Source organism: Harmonia axyridis, chromosome 7 (genome assembly GCF_914767665.1).
Source record: "Harmonia axyridis chromosome 7, icHarAxyr1.1, whole genome shotgun sequence".
In the NCBI taxonomy this organism is placed as follows: Eukaryota; Metazoa; Arthropoda; class Insecta; order Coleoptera; family Coccinellidae; genus Harmonia; species Harmonia axyridis.
The window spans coordinates 9,088,491-9,107,821 of NC_059507.1; the positions used below are offsets into that span (position 1 = coordinate 9,088,491).

Here is a 19,331-nt window from a genome sequence, read left to right on the forward strand (position 1 = left end):
GCTATATCTTGGTTTTGATTTGATATATTCAAGTAATCCTAAAACCTTCTCTCAGTAATTTTTATGGTTTAAATGAAACTTCAGAATGATAAACATAGATAGAGGGAGCATATGACATTTTCAGTGAGCAAATTTTGTCTCCAACATGAACTATCTTATTTGACATCAAGCGCGTGGAAATGAAAACATATCAGTGATAAGATATTTCACTCAATTCGCGAGTTTCTCTACAAAGAACGCACTTCTTATGTCCCATGATGAATCAATGTTTCATATAAACTTAAAGTATATGCAAATAAATACCTAAATATATCAGAAACTTCAAGCGCGCCAAACGACTTGAAACAACCGATAACACTAGTAGAGCAAAAGTTGCCAAACCTTGGATTTCAGCAGGTAGATACAGAAAATAATAAATATTCTGTTTATTATAAATACGACAATTAGGAGAAATATCGGTATCCCAATATTCAAATTGGCATATTTAATAGGAAATCACTCAATTCATTCATAATGACAAAGTAAAATTGTAGGTTTGAAAATAAATCACAATCCGACAACGTAATCTAACCAAGTTGGGGACATGTAAAAATTGCGTATACTTTCTCTATCTATTTTATTGCTCTATGGATAATTGAAATTGAAAAACTACTACTTGACTGGAACTTGAGTTAATTTGAAGTCGAGCCAAGTCAAGTAGCTTAAATATCAAGTGAAGCCGTGAATCCCTAGTTCTGAAGATGTTATCCATTTCAAATTTCACAAGAAACTTGAAATTGTTATTTCAAAGATACTTTGAATTCACACTTCCATCAGTTGTATTACGGAAATATTGAGCATTTTTTCCTAATATTTTTCTTTTGTTCAACTGATGCGATAATTATAATATTCAAAAATGCAACATGAAATTGGAAGGAACATGTCATTGCATAAAAAATATATGAAAGCCCCAATCGGTCAAAAACCAAATCCTTTCAATGCTTCGCTCAATTCTAAAACACCATGTTCAAAAATAAATGGAAGTGCGACGATTACCCGCATGATAAAAACTATAAATACGTACGTTTTTGTCGAATTGATAAGTTTCACCATGTACCTGTTAGTCAACTCCTTATCACAATTCAAATATTACTCATTGGTATCATTTCATTCTGCTCCCACAACATCCATGGAATGCGCAAGATAACGCCTTGTCCTGAATTACGTACAGACGGTTTAATTAAATCCCATAAATAAGGACTTTGGTAGCAATACGTTATGATGACCAAAAAGGCAATTTTGTTGCCCGCGTATAACTCAATACCGCCAACGTAAATGTGGGGCGTCCCTGCCTCTATTTGCATATCTTCCTGTTATCTTCTGCACTGAAAATTAAAAGTGTGCTCTGTTTCGCCCCAAAACTACACAACCGAATCAACTAAATTGACCCTGCTGTTCCTCTCAGATGATTCATAAGCTGAGGCGCACCACCGAGCTGAGTTTCAGCGAATTTATAAATAGGATTAACGCAAGATAAATGAGTTCGTTGTGGAAATATTTTTTCGAATTAAGCTGCTTCCCACCTCGGTTACATCTTGCGGATTTTGATGAATTCAGGGGGAGCTGGCATTTTCCAAGCAATGGAGGAGAGCGTCATAGTAACCCGATGTCATAATTAATTTCACACTTCAGGTAATTGAGTAGCAATTTATTCGGAGAGGTCGCTGTTTCATCGGGGAGGTTGGTTATTTCAGTTTAAAGGATTGTTTCATTTCTCTTCGAAGAATCAAATTAATGAATTTCGTCTGATGATTTGAATATGACAATAATACGATGGTATCAGCTGAAATTTGGAAATTCAATTTTGTGAAAACTCTCAGAAAGTTACTTGTTTTCTTGTTTTCCTGAAGAATGAGATGTAGTAATATTTGTTATAATTTTAAAATTCTTTGATGTACAGGGTAGCTCACAGAAAATAACAGGACCAATTGAAAAGTCCTCGGTCTGCCAGAGTAAAACACATTTTTTTGGTAAAATTCGATTTTATTATTCAACATAGTTGCCTTCGAGAGCGATTATAGCGATCTTCCAACTTTTCGATACCATTTTTGTAGAACAATTTGTCTTTCGCTTCAAAATAGGCCTTAGTTTCGACGATTACTTCTTCATTGGCGCTAAATTTCTTGCTAGCGAGCATTCTCTTGAGGTCTGAAAACTGTAAAAAGTCGCTGGGTTCAGATCTGGCGGATACGGTGGATGCATAAGCGATTCGAAGCCCAATTAATGCAATTTTGCCATTGTTTTCATTGATTTGTGACACGGCGCATTGTCTCGATGAAACAGCATCTTTTTTTCTTCAAATGGGCCGTTTTTTAACGATTTCATCCTTTAAACGATCCAATAACGACATGTAATAATCGCTGTTGATGGTCTGGCCCTTTTGGAGGTAATCAATCAATATTATACCTTGCGCATCCCTGAATACTGATGTCAAACCTTGCCAGCTGACTGTTGTGTTTTTCCTCGCTTTGGATTCGGTTCATCGTATGCAGTCCACTCAGCTGACTATCAATTGGACTCCGAAGTGAAATTATGGAGCCATGTTTCATCTATTGTCACTTATCAACGCAAAAATTAAAGTATATTGCACTTAAACAGCTTCCAACACTGCTCAGAATCATTAACACTTTGTTGCTTTCGATCGATTGTGAGCTCGCGCGGCACCCATTTTGCACACAGCTTTCTCATGTACAAATATTCGTGAATGATATGATGTACACGTTCAGATGATATCTTCACAATGTTTGCTATCTCGATCAACTCCACTTTAAGATCATTCAAAATTATTTTGGGAACTTTTTTGATTTTTCCGTCGGTGACAGCCTCTTTTGGGCGTCCACTGCGTTCGCCGTCTTCGGTGCTCATTTCACCAAGTTTAAACTTAAAATACCAATCAATGATGGTTGATTATCCTGGTGAAGGCCCCGGAAACTTTTCATCAAGCCAAGATTTTGATTCAACTATATTTTTTCCCTTCAAAAAGCATATTTTTTCAAATAACAAAAGTAGCTACACTCACAACGCAATATCTCACAAATTAATGGTCGGACTGCAGTCATACTTCGTTCGAAGGTTGCTACTAACCAAAAATCATATGGATTCAATACTAGCACCGCCATCTTTTCATCAGACCGGGGACTTTCCCGGAATAACTTTGTCAGTTCCAATGAATGACTCTGTGTATTTTCTGCCTTTTAAAATCCTCAAGGAATACTGAATATTTTTCATGTTATTTTCCGTATACCTAAATGTCATAATTTCGGAGTTATAGCTACATTTACTTCATGAATGAGATATGAGATGAGTAAGATTGAATAAACTCGTCTAATTTGAATAATATTTAAATGTTCCTTTCATGTTCGGAGCATATCCACATTTGATTCCTGAAAAAATTAGGAATTTCAGATGACATGAATATTGTAGCAGTCATAGCCATCTGTATTATATCAACTTCAGTGGATATAGGAATGTAAGTGAAGCTATAACTCGAAAATTATGGTATTTAGGGAATATTACATGAAAAATATTGCTCAAAGACAAAAATATACAGGATGATTCATTTGAAATAACAAATTTCAGTATCATTACGGAAAAATGAAGATCTGACAACAATGTCAAAACCACCATAGTTTCGGCCATATCACAAGATACGAGCGTTTCTAGTTCTTCTAGTTAATTGCTTCTAAAAAGTTCAATGAATTTCATGAAAAATGTTATTCCAATATATGTAACGAAAGTAAATTGGAAACCTTGAACTTAAATGTTCAAAAGCCCACTATTTACAGCAATATACTTCATGATCCACTTTGGCAAAGACCATTTAATATGAAACAAACTTGTCTATTACTTTTAATCACATCTGCACTCTTTCCTAAATGATTAGCCAATTAAACCATATTCTTCACTATGAGCAATCATAAATATTTGTGTCCTAACTTTCTAGCCAAAAGTGAACCAAGGGACAACTTACATAAATTTTAGGATTCATATACTATAAGAAGAGATTTAACTCTGACGATATCAATGTACGAAGTTCTTAGGGAATATCGACTGAAAGACATAACAAATTCGTTCAAATATTCCTTCAGAAATATGACACCCAACTCACACTGATAGGTGAATTCTGATACTTGGAATTGGGTTATATAGCACAAACACAGTACACAATAAGTAGATACATTTTATCAGAACTCACCACTTCGAACGCATTGGTGAACAGCATGGTATATTTGATAATATTCATATGATTCTCGAATTTCTGCACAGCAGCAGCTCCACTTCCTTCACCAAGACCCGTCATTGTTTTTTTTATTGTTATTCCGTAACTCGAACTAAAACCACGAACGATCTAATGAAACTGGCTCATCTGAACGTTATCGAGTCACAATCTTATCTCTCAGATAATAACACACTCATCTAACATGATGAAATACGTATAATGTGTAAGAGACTTTAGATATTCGGCAAATATTGATTTCAAATATACCAAATAGTCAGGTATTCGTGCTATTTCTCAATAACAATCTGACACTCTGCACGATTTGAAGATTCATTGGAACCTACGATCAGTTAAATCAAACATCTGGATTACAAGATTTTGCATGTAACATTTGAAGTGATATTCACCACTTGTGATAACTGGACAGTCGAATCCTGATCCCAAGTCCATAAACATAAATTTTGTGTCTTTAACACATGAACACAACATCTTGTTGTGTAGGGTGTTTTTTTTTTCGAGGTATATAACTTTAAGTTGGCATTACTGTTCAAGATGGCAACCGATTTAACAGCTGTCAAGTGATTTATTCTCAGTTTGGTTTGGCAATTCATCATGAATAGACGCCTGAACAACGCTTGCAAATAATGCAATTTCGAAAATGATGGTTCTACGTATCGCGCACTACGTCCATTAGCGATGAAGCGCACTTCTGGTTGAATGGCTACGTCAACAGACAAAACTGCCGCATTTGGAGTGCAGCTCATCCTCAATTGTATGTCGAAACACCGTAACATCCAGAAAAACTGACTGTTTGGTGCGCTTTATGGGCTGGTGGAATCATTGGTCCGTACTTCTTCAAAAACGATGATGGCCAGAACGTTACAGTCTATGGTGATCGGTATAGAGCCATGATTACTAACTTTTTCATTCCTGAATTGAACAACCATGATGTCCAGGAGATGTGGTTCCAACAAGACGGCGCAACATGTCACACAGCTCGTGCCACAATCGATTTATTGAAAGACACGTTTGTTGGCCGCATAATTTCACGTTTTGGACCTGTGAATTTGCCTCCAAGATCTTGTGATTTAACACCGCTAGACTACTTTCTGTGGGGCTATGTAAAGTCATTGGTCTATGCGAATAAGCCACAAACCCTTGACCATTTGGAAGACAACATTCGCCGTGTTATTGCCGATATACGGCCGCAAATGTTGGTAAAAGTCATCGAAAATTGGACGTCCAGATTGGACTACATCCGAACCAGCCATGGCGGTCATATGCCAGAAATCATTTTTAAAATGTAATGCCACAAGATTATCTTTCGGATAAATAAAATTCATGTCAATCGAAGAATCCATGGTTGTTTTATTGCCATTTAAAGTTCTATAGCTTCGACAAAAACCCTTTAGAAGGCAAAATTCTCCCAATCATCAAAAGCTGCCACATATGAATAGGACAATAGGAAAGCTTTCGAAATATGAAAGCTTTCTAATAACATAATCATAATAACAGGAAAAAAGAGACAACAGAAATCAGTCAGAAGTGAAGGTGGAGAACGATGGAGTATCCTAGTTCCGAATAATCCAGTGTCGAGTGATAATCTACGACTAGGGTTGCCAGATGTCCGGTTTTCGACCGGACAGTCCGGTTTTTTTCATGTTTGTCCGTTCGAAAAAATCTGGGTAAACCGGACAGAAGATTGTCCGGTTTTTAAATTTCGCGCAATATCTAGCGCAACCGCGTGACCACCAACAGTATTTTTGTAGTTACATAGATAGATATTGCGCATGTCAATGTTATGGGAAATATATGGACTGACGAGAGAAATCGTCTCGACGTTAACACTGTAAAATATGAATTGTGTGTTTATGTCAATATAAATGCTAGTTGCACGGAATTTAAGGATGCCATGTCAAGCAATAAATCTTTGTTGAAAGCAGTCTCGTCAAATGCTAAGTATATAAAGGAGTAGACTGTCAGCTTTTCGTAATTTTTTGTTATATTTTGTAATTTGTAATATTAACTAATAAAAAATAAAAATTTGTCCGGTTTTTTCCTCATATATATCTGGCAACCCTATCTACGACCAAGTACTCTCTGATGCCTACAGCAGATGTAGGCCGAACGATATGATCGGTGCTAAACAGCACGGGATTTTTTAACTCTCTGTTGAATTGTTAAATTGGTCCTTCAGTCTACATAAATCTATGTCGGGCAGGTTATTTGGAGATAAAAATAATATGTAAATGTTAGTTAGATAGTCATCAATATGGAACACGGAAAATACCAAGAATTAATAAAATTTATTGCAATCAGTTAGTTGCGTGTTACAATTCTTATAAAATTATGGGATAACTATTGAAAATTCATATCAGTGAAATATTTCAAATCCATTGCAACACGAATAAAAATATTATGGAACTTGCATTTGTTTTTATTCTAACGAATGAATATTCAGTAGTAAATAATAATGCGATCTGATATGCATTTTTCTCTGGCTCGTAAGGTGTAGGTTTGTATCAAATACAATCTCGACTTTGTAATAAATATAAAATATATGACTGACGATCGAGTTAACTCTTGCATGGAAGCCATCAATCTTGAAATTTAAACCCCTGCAACTGAAATATTGATAGTGCATGTTTGAAATTTTATTGAACTCTAAAAAGACTCTTTTATCTTTTGAAAAATACAAAGGCGTACAACTTTGGTTGAGCAATTTTTTTCCGAAATTCGAGGCTTTATTGTGAAAAACGGATTTTACATTTATGATTCAACATATTGTCCATCGCTGGCCACTACTTTCAACCATCTTTCGAACAGCGTACGAATCCTGCGTTGAAAAAACTGGTCATCTTTATAAGCGATCCACGAATCGATCCAATTTTTCACTTCTTCATAAGACCGGAAGTGCTCGTCAGCCAAGCAGTGTGCCATTGATCAAAACGAGTGATAGTCCGAGGCAGCCACGTCTGGAAAATACGGCGGGTAAGGTAGGACTTTCCATTTCAAGGTTTCCGAGTATGTCTTCACCACAACATGGGGCTGAGCATTGTTATACTGTAAGATCACTTTATCATGTTTCTCATTGTATTGCGGCCGTTTGTCTTCAAATGCTCGGCTCAAATACATTGATTGCGTTTGATAACGATCGCCTGTGATTGTTCCAGTCGGTTTTAACAACTCATAATACTCTACACCTAGCTGGTCCCACCAAAAACTGAGCATGACCTTGGAACCGTGAATATTCGGTTTGGCCGTCGACGAGGAAGCAAGGCTGGGATATCCCCCATGATTTTCTGCACTCAGGATTATCGTAATGAACCCATTTTCCGTCTCCAGTGACAATGCGATGCAGAAATCCCTTCCATGTTTGCCTTGCAAGCTGCTGTTCACAAGCAAACAAACGCCGTTCAACATCTCATGTTACAGTCATCTATTGCAAAACGGCGGAAGCGAACTTTTACACGAACTAGATTCACATAATGGTTCAATTATTATGTCCACAGTGATTAATTAGAATATTGGATCGATTAAATGCAGAAATTAGGAAAAAAGATCACAGCTGCAAAAGGAAAAAATCCCCTTTCACCATACAATGCTCCTTGTCACAAATCTATAAAATTCATGATTAAACTAAAATAATTGCGCTTCCAACTGCTTAATCACTCAGCTTATGCTCTAGATCTGGCTCCGAGTGTTTACTGGCTTTTTTCAGACCTCAAATAATACTCCAGGGAAAGAAATTTGGCTCAACTGAAGAAATTATTTCTGATATTGAAGCACAGACGAATATTTCTATACAGAACAGGCATTGAACCGTTAGAGAAAAATTGAAGTACATGTATCACTCTTGAAGATGATTATCTTCTCCTTCTTCAGGTGCCATTCCTCCGCAGGAGGTTGGCTACCAAAATAGCTACCTTCATCTTCGATACTGCAGTCCTAAACAACTCAACAGAACTGGACTTGAACTATTGTCTCAAGTTGTTTAACCAGGAGATATTCCTTTATCCCTGTATCTTTTCCCCATTCACTATCTGCAATAAGATATATTTCTCCCCTCTTAACTCATGACCCAGATACTGCTACTCTCCAATCCTTACCTTGTGCAGTATTTACCTCTCTTTACCCATTCTTTCGAAGACTTCTATATTTGGCCCTTTGTCTATCCTTTACTTATTTTGAGGATACTCCTGTACGTCTACATTTCGAACGCCTTCAGGCTATTATTAATATCATGTTTCATTGTCCAAGCTTCCATTCCATAGAGGAGCACAGGGAATACGTAACATTTTAACAACCTGATCTTGAGCTGTAAATTGAGATCTGTTCCAAGAAATAAATATGATTATGTTGAAAGAAATGCAGTAAAATTTTCAATAATAAGGGTTTTTACTGGTTGGGCCCGTAACCTATTGACTGAAGTGTTAAAACTATGAGATTTTCAATAGGATATATAAATAAATGATTGCTCGCAATCTCCAGACACGGAATACATGATTTCCTCGAATTTTCCTTTCGTTTCAATTATAATTCAGCAACGTTTCCACCCGAAATACCTCGATCCAATCGCCATTATGTCGAACAGGGTTGCAAAACGCCCGATCTGCTACTCAGTCAACTGAAATCTGATTCAATTCATTTCCAGTCATCCGCGCATTTTGTTGTTCCGATAATTAGTCCAGTATGCACACATCCCGAACAGGTAGACATCGCGCCATCATTTTTCACTTTTCGGCTTCATGGTAGGGGGCTGGAGGCGCAGTCCCACCCTTGTCATGTTTGAAAGTCATGTGCAAAGCTGATTCATTATCTCTGACGGTGCACGAAGTTCATGAAAAATGATGGTGGGAGAGGTTTGGCTGAAAAGTCTGAATGCTTTTAGCACTTTGGAAGTTCCAGTCAACACGGCTATGAGTTTGCGGACGATAAAAAACTTGAATTACGGTCGGATATAATATGAATTGAGCTCATAACTTTCGTGAAGTTGATGCTGACTTGCATGGGTTACATGATAAAATATAGTTTACGTTTAATAGAGTTGCTGATGGCGAGTGCAGAGGGTGTTAGAAAATGCATTCGCATAAATACAGTGGAAGTTTCGGGAAGTTGACAGGGAGTTTGGAATTGGGAAATATTGTCAGTATATCGAGGAGTTGATTTTTACGATGTACAGTGCATCCCATTTTGGGGAGACAGCCAGGTTTCTCGCTTGTTATTTAAGATAGAGCCTTGCGGTTTTCACGTTCCTGTCCTACTTTTTCCTGAAACTTAAGTTGGTCTAATCAGATTCTGTATAACTGTTTCCGTTCAAAAGATACAGGGTGATTTTGGAAATTGATACTTTTCGGACCCCTTCTTTATCTCCGAAATTATAAGAAATAATGCTGAGCTGAGAACTACGTCTGAATTAGAATTCTGCGTAGAATCCAGTGGCGTACTCAATATTTTTTTTCGGGCTATGGTTTTGAAGATTCAACACAAACCTAAATTTTTTTAATGGAACACCCTATATATCATTACTTCGTTGAATTCGTTATTTTTTTTCCCTTCAAAATGATATATGATACTATGTAGGTAGGATGTTCAGAAATGTTAAAAAAACACTAAAACGTCAAATAATGATGATTTTTTGTGAATGGGCCATGAATTTTCTATGTTTCAATAAGAGGATTATTACTTTCGATTTTTAAAAATAGTAGGTCATTGATGACACAAACATCCTTGTTGTTATTATGGCTACTATGCATTTGGGAGCATTGTTTTATCAAGTAGGCATTGGAGGGAAAAAACCCAATCTGATCTAGCTGTCATCGCTATAAATTATTGTTATTATTATTGATTCTTCTTTTCTATGGGAAATCCATTACCCATTAACAAAAAATCATCATTATTTGATGTTTTAGTGTTTTTTTAACATTTCTGAACATCCTACCTACATAGTGTCATATATCATTTTGAAGGGAAAAAAATAACGAATTCAACGAAGTAATGATGCACATAGTGTTCCATTTAAAAAAACATAAGTTTGTGTTGAATCTTCTAAACCATACCCCGAAAAAAAATAATGAGTACGCCACTGGATTCTACGCAGAATTCTGATTCAGAAGTAGTTTTTACCTCAGCATTATTTCTAATAACTTCGGAGATAAAGAAGGGGTCCGAAAAGTATCAATTTCCAAAATCACCCTGTATCTTTTGAACGGAAACAGTTATGCACAATCTGATTAGACCAACTTGAGTTTCACGAAAAAGTAGGACAGGAACGTGAAAACCCCAAGGCTCTATCTCAAATAACAAGCGAGAAACCTGGCTGTCTCACCCAAAATGGGATGCACTGTACTCTTTGTGGTCACAGGGAAAAATTCTTTGCGAAAGGGTTTATTAAAATGCTTCCTCATAGTAGATACGTTACTTTCGGTCTAGTGATACTGTTTTCACTTATGACCTCGTTTTAGTCTCCAAGTTTCTGAAAACTTCACAAAATCCGTAAATATTGCAATTCGAAATTCACTTTTCCGGAACTTGAAGATTTGCATTAGGATTGTAGAGTGACAATCTACACCCTCGGGGAAAATCCATGTTAATTGAGGTACCAGAACCATAAAAACTTCAGGAGAATATATAGGATGATTCACGAAGACCAATGGTTAGAATATTCCAAAGAGAGACTTGAAATGAACACTTGAACTTATACAGTTGATACTTTGTTTTAATCCAGCAAAGTTGAAATTTTTCAGGAATATATTCCTGATTAAAGGGTAGGCTGCGCCCTCTGCAACATTCATTTTCATGTGTTGGAAAGATCATTGCAATAGGAAATTTTTTGAGGTTATTTGCGATATTCATTCAGGGAAAAATATAAAGAATAATGAAAATAGGATTTTTTTTCATTTTAACTGAATATTTCCGATATTTAAAAGCAACTCCGAATAATAAGAATGTACTAGGAGATGAGTTCATTCTAATTTCAGAATAATCATCCATTATCTAAAAATAATCCTTCAAGGATAAGCTCTTGAATGCAGGTCATTATTATGTGTGCAAATTTGAGGCAAATGAAGCGCTCATCTCATCTCATTCGGTTTATGTTTACTAATTTCAGCACACTCTCACGAAATTACAGGAAAAATAATAATTGATAAAGCATCTCCATCGTCAGGAGGACGATGTAAACATATCTGAGCTCTACTAAGTACCTGATGGGAAAAAGTTGTAGCTAATATTGTTCAATATTTCATCAGAACAACAGTGGAACCTAAGTTGCGCACCTCATATTACAAAGGCGTACAACTTTGCTTCCGCCATTTTTTTTCCAAAATACGATGCTTTGTTGTGAAAAACTGGTTATACATTTACTATTTATTAGTATAGTATTGTCCATCGCTGGCCACTATTTTCTCCCATCTTTCGGGCAACGTACGATTCCCGCATTGAAAAAACTGGTCATCTTTTGAAGCGATCCACGAATCGATTTTTTACTTCTTCATAAGACCGGAAGTGCTGGTCAGCAAGGCCGTGTGCTATTGTCGAAACAATTGATAGTCCGAGGGAGCAACGTCTGGAGGAATACGGCGGGTGGGGTAGGACTTCCCATTTCAACGCTTCCATGTATGTTTTGACCACTTTCGCAACATGGGGTCGAGCATTATCATGCTGTACAATCTCTTTATCATGTCTCTCGCTGTATTGCGACCGTTTGTCTTTCAATGCTCGGCTCAAACGCATTAATTGGGTTCGATAACGATCGCCTGTGATTGTTTCAGTCGATTTTAACAACTTAATAATACACATATATTGCTAGCAATTTGCTAACTGCTTTCGTCTTTCTGCCAAGTTTGGATTTCATCTAGTAGCTGTAAAATATGAATGCAATGCAGCTTCGTTGTATGATTCAAGAAAACATTGACGTTTATCGATTTTCTCCATTATTGTCCCCCGTCCTGACATCACAGTATCGTGCACCGTTCTCGTCAATCAACGCAAAATCCCTAATAATCAGTGAATAGCTGATTGAATAACAATGTCACCGCCTGATTTTCATCCCCTACCTCTCCTTCCATATGAAATCGCATTATAGCATTCCCCCACTCTCCGATCAGATAATTCACCGAATCGACATCTATTTTCGTTAATTCAGGCGACAGGAAAAATGCCGCAAAAAAGTATTCAACGTCCTCGACCGGCTGGCCGATTGTCCGTCAGACTGGGCCACCTCGCTGATATAATTTTTCGTGATGGACATGAATTGAATTGGATAACCGGAAAATATGGTTGATGGCAATGATAGATGTGACAGTGAGGATCACCGAAAGAAATGCACGGAAAGTTCGATAATTACTTTGATGATGATAGATGGCGCCACGTTCTCCCTTTGACCAGCCCTTCTGACAATTTATGTCCGTTCGCGTCTAATATCTGATTATTAGTTTTGCGGCATCCTGAATCCCTCGTGGACATAATTTATTAGAGTGATGTAATCATAGGGAGCTGCAAAAATGACGGTTTATTAAAATTTGAGAGAGTGGACAGTTCTCCTCCAAATGAAAATTGTAAGTATTTGTTATGGAATATCGTTAAAGTGTAGAGCTAGCAACGAGATGGTCAACCTTGAACTGAATTTTTGTCCGAACTTGTCGTACTTAACTTCTCTCTCTCTCTATCCTGGGCTACCATGTATTATAGGTGGCGCTCTAGCTAGAACTGAATAGCGGGAAATTCGAATTTTTGTTATTTATTGGATTTTCCAAAATTCTGTTGGTACTATTGCCAACAAGGTGAAAATTGTAATTTACGTAACAAGTCCGGAAAATATGTTTTTTTTGGACGAATAGACAAAGTCCTGGAAGTCTGTGAGTCCAAAAAAACCATTTTCGGGTGTGTTGCGTAAAATATTTTTTCGGCAACCATGTAAAATAACACTATCGCTGCTGCTTTCCATATTTTATTGCGATTGCGATCAAAAAACATGCAAATCTTTGACAACTAATTTCATATGAACTGTCAGCCGTTATCTCGGTTGCTATGGATTCTATGATTCTTTTCCGGCCTAGTCCGGGAAGTACGTACTTTCCGGACTAGGCCGGGAAATGCTACTTTCTCAGAGAAGAAGCGTCCGGGAAGTGAGCACTTCCCGGACGGTTGCCGAAAATAGTAATTTACGTAACAAGTCCGGAAAATAGGGTTTTTTTGGACGAATAGACAAAATTCCAGGACGAGCGTAAACGAGTCCTGGAAGTTTGTGAGTCCAAAAAAACCATTTTCGGGCGTGTTGCGTACAATATTTTTTCGGCAACCATGTAAAATAACACTATCGCTGCTGCTTTCCATATTTTATTGCGATTGCGATAAAAAAACATGCAAATTTTTCACAACTAATTTCATATGAACTGTCAGCCGTTATCTCGGTTGCTATGGATTCTATGATTCTTTTCCGGCCTAGTCCGGGAAGTACGTACTTTCTCAGAGAAAAAGCGTCCGGAAAGTGAGCACTTCCCGGACGGTTGCCGAAAATAGTAATTTACGTAACAAGTCCGGAAAATAGGGTTTTTTTGGACGAATAGACAAAATTCCAGGACGAGCGTAAGCGAGTCCTGGAAGTCTGTGAGTCCAAAAAAACCATTTTCGGGCGTGTTGCGTACAATATTTTTTCGGCAACCATGTAAAATAACACTATCGCTGCTGCTTTCCATATTTTATTACGATTGCGATCAAAGAACATGCAAATTTTTGACAACTAATTTCATATGAACTGTCAGCCGTTATCTGGGTTGTTATGGATTCTATGATTCTTTTCCGGCCTAGTCCGGGAAGTACGTACTTTCCGGACTAGGCCGGGAAATGCTACTTTCTCAGAGAAAAAGCGTCCGGGAAGTGAGCACTTCCCGGACGGTTGCCGAAAAAAGTCATTTTTGATATTCGAATTTTTTCTGAAACGATCAACTGGTTCAAAAAAAAACTTAAATATCATCATAGTTTTCGTGAATATGATCCAATGATTAGCCTGCATAATATCACTCCTTGTTCTATATTCAGACGGAAATTTAGTGACTTGCCATCTCATAAAGATGCTCCTGACAGAAGTATGACAGTTGGCGAAAGCCAGTTCCGGACAAATATAAGCTGATCAGAAAGAAATTGTATCATCTTAGCAATATAGGTATGTTTTCACTTTCATATTTCATATTTTTTTTCATTCCAGTTTCTTTTTTTCATCTTCGAGAACTCATATCGTAATCTTAAACTAGAAAGATCAACGCGGTACAACAATTTATTTGAATCATAATACATGCAAACAGCCCGTCTAGTATGTGATTATATTCAGTTATAATATCACAAGAGCATAGAGAATATTCGATTATACACCGATTCACGAGACGTTATTTGCGAAACATCACGAGAGTGCAGCTCTAGTGGTGTTTCGCGAATTACGTCGAGTAAAGAGGTTCGTATAATCGAAATATATTGTCTATGCTCGAGTGATTTTCGTAACGATTATATAACGAATAATTTCAATAACAATAACCAGAGAACTGCATTTTAATAATTCAATGACATTTCACCGATCTTGACTATTATTTTTCTGGCGAACGATAAGAATGTTACTATGAAAATGATCCCACTATGGCAGGAGGCGAGACAAAAAAACGGTTATACCACGTCCTCAAGGTGTATATTCACTTATCAATACGTCGTAACTATGGGAAATTTACGGATTCTATTGGTTCATCAAAACATGAGTTATATAATCACGATATATATATATATATATATATATATATATATATATATATATATATATATATATATATATATATATATATATATATATATATATTCTTTTGAGAAAGAGCAATACAAAATATTAATTTCAAACAATCAAGCATATGTGTCGATGAATCTCAGTATTAGCAGAGGAAATGTAACGGGGCATCATACATTTCAACGTATGATACAAGAGAACAGATAAAAACCTCAGGAAAAACTCTGTCTCCCCGTATCGGTGTAGTGACTGGTTTGTGTGAACGTTTACAGAATAAGCTGACATAATTACGATTATATCCTGATACAACAATAACCAGATCGATGGGATTACCCAGAATTCAGGAGACGTTCCTATATACAGGGTGTTTCCTAAACATGCGGCAAAAATTCAGGGGGTTGTTCCTTGGACTATTTTAAGTATGTTTTGTCCTTGGATGATTTTTGAAAAACCTCTTTGTTTCGAAGATACAGGGCGAACAACATTTTTCACCAGCGCATTTTAGTTTGGTTGCTCGTGAGTTTTTAACATTAACATACGGAGATCGCTGGATTGGAAGAGGTAGACCTCATTTATGGCCTGCTCGTTCCCCGGACTTAAACCCCTTAGATTATTTCCTATGGGGCCATCTAAAATCATTAGTTTATACCACTCCAGTAGAAAATGTGGAAGACTTGCGAAATCGGATCATTGCTGGGTGTAACTTAATAAGAAATGATCCTGGTGTTTTTGAAAGGGTTCGGCAGTCAATGAGGAGAAGATTGGATGCTTGTATGCTGGCTAGAGGTGGTCATTTTCAACAGTTTTTGTAGGTTGAGTTGAATTTTCATGTAATTTTTCATAATAAAATGTTATTATCTGAAATTTTGTTTCCCCTATATCTTCGAAACAAATAGGTTTTTCAAAAATCATCAAAGGACAAAATATTCTTAGAATAGTCCAAGGAACAACCCCCTGAATTTTTGCCGCATGTTTAGGAAACACCCTGTATATTATTTCCGTATAATCAATATCCCATGATTTTAATGCAATCTTCGTGATTCACTCCATCTATCCAATAATATAATATTGTGGAAAATAGTTAATTCATTGTAGGTGAAGGGAATATAACAAAATGCATTGCATTGCAAACAAATTTGATTACTCTTCAGTTAACCTGTTCTGATGAGTATCTGATGATGTACGTTATTGTTCGTCAATCATCTCGATTAACTATTAATTCATAAATTAATTCTTAATCGACATAGGCATGTACGAATTAGATCAACTATTCAAATAAGTGCAGACTACCGCTGTTGGTTTCAGTTATATTTATAATTTAGGCGTTTAGTTTTTACAATGCACAATATTTTATTTGCAATCCAGACATTCACAGATGCTCTGTTCGGTATTTTCATCTATTTTATTGTCAGTATTTCACAATTTTGATAATCTCAATTAGGAATTCACGGCTTGATTTTCAAGCTACTTGGCTTGATTTCAAGTCAAGCTCATTCAAGTCCAGTATTTATCAAGCACTTGAATCATATCAAGCTACTTGATTTTTAGCAGTTTTATTGTGTAGCGTCACATCATTAAAAAATGATGAAATGAGAAAGAAGCTTGTAAAAAAGCTTTTTCTTCTATTGAACTTTTTTTTATGAAGGAACCGAAATTATCAGCTTTTTTCAAATAGAAACATACATCGAATAACTATAAATCATAACAAAATAAAAAATATTAACAAAACAAAGTTTCTTAATATTGAAAAACCTCCAGGCTTTGTTTGATTTCATAATTTTCCATCCAGAATCTAAGACACATGACGCATCTTATAGATTTGTCGCCTAACCTATTGCGGGTTTTTTAACTGTAAGAGCAGCTCTGGAAAATTGTCTTTCAACAGGCGCTAAAGATGCTGGCGTTCATAAAAAATCCTTGACCATTTTGGCCAAGTTTGGAAAGATATTTCTGAAACTACCAAAATCTACCAATAGATTTCATAGAAATGTGAGAAAACTACTAATAAAGTCACACTGGCGAATGCTTCAGTCTCTCGGCGCTGGAGGAATCCCTTTTATAGTTTAAGCGCGCACGAGATTACAGAAATATATGCCGTTCGATGCGTGCATATCAAGCTCAAGTAATATCAAGTAGCTTGATATCAAGTCAAGAAATGAATATCTAAAATCAAGTCAAGTCAAGCTCAAGTATGTAATTTTTCACGAGCTTGATTTTCAAGTCAAGTTGTTGTTTAAAATGTCAGGCTTAATGAATCCCAACTCTCAATAGAATTCCGGTAATAATCAGTGATGAATTGAACTAATTTCAACAGTTTTAATTATTCAAATAGGAAACTACTGAAGGGTATCTCTTGCATAAACACAAAACTACACACCCATTCTTTTGATCAGTCGACCTGTAAATTGGTAGCTGCAATTCCACTACAGAAAAAATATAAAGCTTGTGCAAATTCCGATTACTTCGTTAACCAACTCGTAATCAGCAAGATAGGCAAAACGACACAATGAGTTTGAAATGGAGAAAAACCTTGTTTATCATTATTTATGAAACCCTACGTAAAACCCATTCGAGTGACATGCAAACCAATTAATTTTAATTGGCATTGTCCCTGTTCACAATGAACGGCCAGTTTAGAAGTGATGAAAAGAGTTCAGAACACTCGAGGATATTTGAATCCCGGGTACAATCAGATCGGAAAATTGAATTTAATTATAGAGCAAATCTCCCACGTCAAATCGAATTTTTCACGTTATATTTCAACGTCTGCCGAAAGCCGCTTAGCCGTGAGGCCTCAAAAATAAACGTTCTGAAAGGACCGGGATTTCAATCCAGCGTGGCCCTGGTCGGGTTTGGTGTTTTCAATAGAATTCCCTAGTGAGTATCTCGGATTAAAACTCCAATTTCAATCTTTTGAGTTAGCCTCCCTAGTATTTGCGGAGACCTTCTAATCGGATGACGGGTTCATCTGCCAAATGAGAACGGACCCGGATCTGAGCTGGTGGTTGAATAAAAGATGCGGGAATAGGCTGCACATTTCGATAAAAATTTCAGGTAGGTTCGATTCGATCGGGTTGAATTTGTCAATCTTCATCAAAACTTTTTGACCCGAAAATTATTAAGAGAAGGTAGATGCCACAGCTCTCACTCATATACTTAACGACGTTTCGAGTGACTGGAACAGTTGCATAGTAACTGCACAGTTCCTTTTGGACTTTACTCAATCAATCATAAGCTGTTTCTTGCTAAGCTGGAGTAGAATCAGATTTCTGGAATTGTGTTGAATTTTTCGAGACATTTCTTTGTAATAAAAGTCACTTTGTGAGGGTGGAGGAAGGCAGATCATCGTGCGATCATATCTCAAAGGGTGTACTACAGGGTTTGATTCTGGGACCGCTCATGTTTTTGATTCACATTGCTGATTTGTGGGAGACTGTTGAATCTTTAAGATTTCATGCATTCGCTGACAATATTCAGATTCACATTGGTTTTGATACCGGATCAAGCTGCAGTTGCATGTTCGCAGATAAATAAGGATTTGAGTTTCTTGGCATTGAAAGTGCCGAAACTAAGTTTTTAATAAATAAGAAAATATTGGGAATATTGGACACGATTTTATTCTTTTGTTTAATTTGTAACAACGCCGATGTTTAGTTGTTATAAATTAAACAATAGAATAAAATCGTGTCCAATATTCCCAATATTTTCTTATTTATTAAATAACAATGAATGATAACCAAGTAATAACAAAGTTTTTAATTGGTATGCTTAGTTCAAACGTGGTTAAATGGCACCGAAGACGGTGAATGCAGTGGACGCCCAAAAGAGGCTGTTACCGATGAAAAAATTTAAAAAAAAATTCACAAAATAATTTTGAATGATCGTGAAGTGAAGTTGATCGAGATAGCAGACATTGTGAAGATATCATCTGAACGTGTACATCATATCAATCACGATTATTTGTACATAATGAATCTGTGTGTAAAATGGGTGCCGCGCGAGCTCACAATCGATCAGAATCAACAACGTGTTAATGATTCTGAGCAGTGTTTGCAGCTGTTTAAGTGCGATAAACTTGAATATTTGCGTCGATATGTGACAATGAACGGAACATGGCTCCATCATTTGACTTCGGAGTCCAATCGACATTCAGCTGAGTAGACTGCACACGATGAACCGAATCCAAAGCGAGGAAAAACACAACAGTCAGTTGGCAAGGTTATTACATCAGTATTCTGAGATGATCAAGGTATAATACTCATTGATTACCTCGAAAAGGGCCAGACCATCAACAGCGATTATTAT

At 36.6% G+C, this 19,331-nt stretch overlaps 1 protein-coding gene across 1 annotated transcript in view; it reads right to left on the minus strand.

Annotated features, from left to right (window-relative positions):
* Positions 1-4,429, minus strand: part of LOC123684350 (tetraspanin-2A) — a 154,172-nt gene extending 149,743 nt beyond the window's left edge. The window contains exon 1 of the mRNA XM_045623579.1: positions 4,235-4,429. Coding sequence (XP_045479535.1) covers positions 4,235-4,339 — 105 coding nt within the window. The 5' untranslated portion in view covers positions 4,340-4,429. The remainder of the gene's footprint in view (positions 1-4,234) is intronic.
* Positions 4,430-19,331: the final 14,902 nt, after the last annotated feature.